This window comes from Citrus sinensis, chromosome 1 (assembly GCF_022201045.2).
Source record: "Citrus sinensis cultivar Valencia sweet orange chromosome 1, DVS_A1.0, whole genome shotgun sequence".
Lineage (NCBI taxonomy): Eukaryota > Viridiplantae > Streptophyta > Magnoliopsida > Sapindales > Rutaceae > Citrus > Citrus sinensis.
In genome coordinates, this window is record NC_068556.1 from 16,559,993 (window position 1) to 16,563,990 (window position 3,998).

General features: G+C 36.5%; 1 protein-coding gene and 1 non-coding gene across 2 annotated transcripts; both read right to left on the minus strand.

Annotated features, from left to right (window-relative positions):
* Positions 1-1,610: 1,610 nt before the first annotated feature.
* LOC102619618 (protein IQ-DOMAIN 10) lies at positions 1,611-3,673 on the minus strand. The gene is made up of 6 exons (XM_006485618.4): positions 3,555-3,673; positions 3,180-3,287; positions 2,923-3,099; positions 2,534-2,761; positions 2,279-2,392; positions 1,611-2,179 (listed from the first exon to the last, which is right to left on the minus strand). The coding sequence occupies exons 2-6, from the start codon at positions 3,252-3,254 to the stop codon at positions 1,898-1,900; spliced, it is 876 nt and encodes a 291-aa protein (XP_006485681.1). The 5' UTR covers positions 3,255-3,287; positions 3,555-3,673; the 3' UTR covers positions 1,611-1,897.
* A 251-nt stretch (positions 3,674-3,924) lies between these two features.
* TRNAI-UAU (transfer RNA isoleucine (anticodon UAU)) lies at positions 3,925-3,998 on the minus strand. Its single transcript has one exon. It is a non-coding gene; the product is annotated as a tRNA-Ile (tRNA).

The following is a 3,998-nucleotide window of genomic DNA, read 5'->3' on the forward strand; positions in this document are numbered from 1 at the left end:
TTTTATATTCTTCTGCTATTGCTATTTTACAATTAAGAAGCAAACTCTGGTTTGTTTTAGGGTTGATTTGATAGTTGATATTTTGCCCAATCAGAGCAAACCCAATCCGAGGAGTATGGCACCGTTGCAAAATTCTCATGAATATAGTTGCTACTAATCAACTAATATAGAAAATTTCACGGTATTCTCACTTGACTCAAATCTTATGTTATTTATTTTCTACGGTAACGGTTACAAATTGATAGAAGCAGATTAGGTTCCTTTTCTTTGTTTAGAAATGGTCCATTTCTTACTGGGTGAAAGAGAGAGTTTTTGTTTGTGATTGTTTTTGTTGCTTTACTGCTTTCTAATTGAACACTCTCATGCCCCAACAGCTTCTTTAAACCTGCAAAAAGAATTGAAAGAATAGTGGTCTTTAACATCTCCATCATGCCTCTGGTTTTGGGAGCATTAACCGAGAAGTCATTTTCTATGAACAGTAGAGGTTAGAGTTGAAGGAGTGGATTAGGCTTTACATGTCATGTGATTGCTTGTATCATATGCCTATTTATTGCTTGCTGCAATTTTAGCATCTACCTTATTTGTCCAAGTTGAATGTTGGGTATGCTTTCAATCAAAATTTCAAGCGGTTAATTTCAGTAACATAATATCAATCTCGGTAGAAGCCCAGCTACCAAATTTTGTAGAATCCGAATTGTTTTATAGGGCCTAATAGTAGAAGTTTAGTCCTATTTCAAGTACAAGGCTTTTAGAATTGTGATGCAAAGACAACACATTATATACTTCATTTGCATGTCCTATAATTTAGTTTAGTATATCAGGTTGCTGAGGAATCTTAGGTCATGGTCTCGTAATCAATGAGCAAGTTAGATAAATTTAGAAGGTAATGCCAAGTGGGGCTGCCTAGAGTACATCCGCTGAAGGAACCATGAAAGAGGAATGGGATGAGCACAACAAGTTCAATAATAGAAAGAATACACAGATGGATACCACCAAAATTTGATACTTTAGCCATCTGTAAAATGGTCCCCCTACCCTGTAAATCTCAGTGCATAATAAAAATCTATCAATGTCTAGCTGGAAACTTTTATTTTTGTAGGAGAAAAAAAAAAAAGAAAAAGGATATAGAGAGAAAAAAAAAATCATAGCTTAAACACTGCAGATAGTGACGTTTGCTTTATGGTTGTTGATACTTCTTAATGGTTGGTTGATGGGTGTTACTCCAATGGCCTTGCTGATTACATAAACTATGCAGGAGATTTCTCTCTTTTTTTTTTAATAAATGAATGCTCATTAACTGAGGAAATTGAGCAATAACCAGTACTTTTTGGCAACAACAGGGCCCATGTTAGTTGCTCACCATATTTATTGCATCTTCAGCGAGAGCAAAGCATAAAATATTGACCTTTGGCTATGATAATATGCTCTTTTCTGCATAAAGTAAAAAAAGGAAAAATATTGCAGAGACCATGAAGAATTATATATGATAACCTTGTTGAATGTTGTTCAATCAAGTGTAGACACAGAATAAGTTTTTCTATATATAAAATTTCAATTGCTTTATAGCTCCGATAGACCTAGAGTCACCCATTGTATATGTATTCCCATTTTATTATTTGGATTCTCCTTGTTGAAAGTACAGCCAACTTTGTCCTGATTAAAAAATCAAAATCATTGAGATTCAGCATTTTCCCTCATCGGCTTCACGACATGCACAACAATCCATAAATGACAACCTTGTTTTCAAAGGCAATAAAAAATTACACATCCATTCTCATACATACATACATATGTGTGTGTTTTCTCTTATTTTACACACTTCATATCATGTTCACACCAACTCAACAGACCAAAATCACAACAACAAGTACAGAATGTAGCCTATAAAAAATTCATGTCACTCAACTGCCAAGTTGATGCTATGTGGGGGTGATTTTTTCGCTTTTGTAGTTTTATTACCATTTGGTGTAGCTGAAACTGAGACTTTTAACTCAAGCTGGTTTGCAAATTTATCAGCATTGCTCACTTGCTTGCCTTTAATTTTCTTGGTTGGCTTCGCATTAACTCTAACCTCCCAAGGCCGAGCAGCAATCCATCGTTCCATCCAGCTCCAGCCCCAGTTGTCCTTGCAAATACTGTAATAAGCCTGTCCTAGATACTGGCTCGAGTTTGCCCTCCACTGCAAACATTTTTACAGATGCATAAATCTTAACACAAACACAAGTATTAGATCTAGATTTTGATATTAAGATGGTAATGATATTAATAGCAGGTAAACCTGGTGAGAGAATGCATATGCCATGGCTCGTTCACGCTTAATTGCTGCTTCTTCTCTCTGCTGTATTCTCGAAAGAATTTCCTCCATAGTTTCGGAACCATTGTGCCATTCAACCTATTGGGAAAAGTTAATACAGCCAAGGGCATTAGATTCTTCTAGTGTAACTAACTCATTTGATCGATAGATGAGTAATTGATGAAACTATGAATGGGGTTGGTTTACAAGTTTTAACAGGCATTAGTATTTAGTTAGTACCTCCAAATCATGAAGCTTGGCCTCTAGTTTCAACTGATTTTCCAGTTTCTTGTGCTTAATCCGACCTTCAGTGACCATGCAAAGTCTGCGGTTTCTAATTTGTGTCTGGATATTGCACCATGAATGTATATTGTTAATTGCACTTGATGTTTGCTTCTGAACAGAGTGGTCTTGAATCAAGATGTTAAATCTCCCCGTCCCCCTAAGACGCCGGATTGATTTTCTTGCCTGCAAAAATCAGAAACAAAAGACGGTAACATAATCTATAACCCAAAAGATCAAAAGACTACTTTTGGTGTCTTCACATTGTTACTAATTATTAAGAAGATAGAGTGCCGAATATTTTCTGGAATGCTGCCCCGTAAATGCCAAAATTTGACAGAACGTACTCTGTAAGCCCGGAAAGCTTTCTGAATCCGAGTGGCGGCTCTTTCTTCGACTGAAATTCTGAGAAAACCAGGGTTAATATGTGGATCTGAACCACCATTGGTATTGGCATTGGCATTCCCACTTGATTCGCTGGGAGACTCATTGGAGTCATTTGATTTTTCAGTAGCTGACTGCACCTGTTTCAGTTTCCATCCAGATCAAATGATAATTGAACTCCCAGCTGTGCAGAATTAATAAAAACATACAGAAGATCTACCTTTCCTTGTTTGGATCTGTCTTGTTTCCCCTTTTTTAGGCAAATTATTGATCTAAACCAGTGCCCTGAACCCATTTATACTGAGTTGCTGAAGAGACTAGAACAAACCTGATACATTATTTAGATTGCGTTTTAGATGTAAGCTAAGAATTAAGAAAAAAGGTGGCATCAACAAAAGGCAAAAACAAGAACTAAATGCAAAGGCGTCTCGAATCAGTTGCACCATGCATCAATTGTTGAATAGAAACTAGCAATGTTGCTAAAGAAAATGCACATTACCATATACCAATTCAACAAATCATTCATACAAGATAAGCACTATACTTTGAATATTTGATCTGATGACAAGTAAAAAATTGAAAGAAATGAACATACAAGAAAAGAAGATGCACATGTTCTCGGCAGTGGCAAGTGTTTGGGGAAAAATGATTGTAGATTGCATGAATGATGGGCAAGTGTTTGTGGTAGTAATAAGAAATTGTCGTAGATTGCAAGAAAAGTCACAGAGTGAGTGTGTGATATGCTTGTAATGGGGTAATTATGGCTTCATTTCACCATATGCAAGATCAAACTGACTTTTCAACTAAACTGAAGCTGTTGTTTAATCTTTTGGACGATCAACTGTCATCATCACTAGAAAATGAATAAAAATAATTAAAGTATGTGATAGTTTTAAACAAATTAATGGGTGTCGTTTCCATCAGAATATGCAAAACAGCGTATACCTTCAATGTAAACATGGTCCTGGTCCCGGCGGGGTTCGAACCCGCGACCTTCGGCTCATAAGACCAACGCTCTAACCAACTGAGCTACGGGACC

Bases quoted from the DNA above. Each gene is read 5' to 3' on its own strand.
- LOC102619618 (XM_006485618.4), bottom strand. From the start codon at position 3,254: ATGGGTTCAGGGCACTGGTTTAGATCAATAATTTGCCTAAAAAAGGGG. The intron at 3,100-3,179 runs GTAGATCTTCTG...AAACTGAAACAG, and splicing joins ACAGATCCAAACAAGGAAAG to GTGCAGTCAGCTACTGAAAA. The intron at 2,762-2,922 runs GTACGTTCTGTC...TGATTTTTGCAG, and splicing joins AAGCTTTCCGGGCTTACAGA to GCAAGAAAATCAATCCGGCG.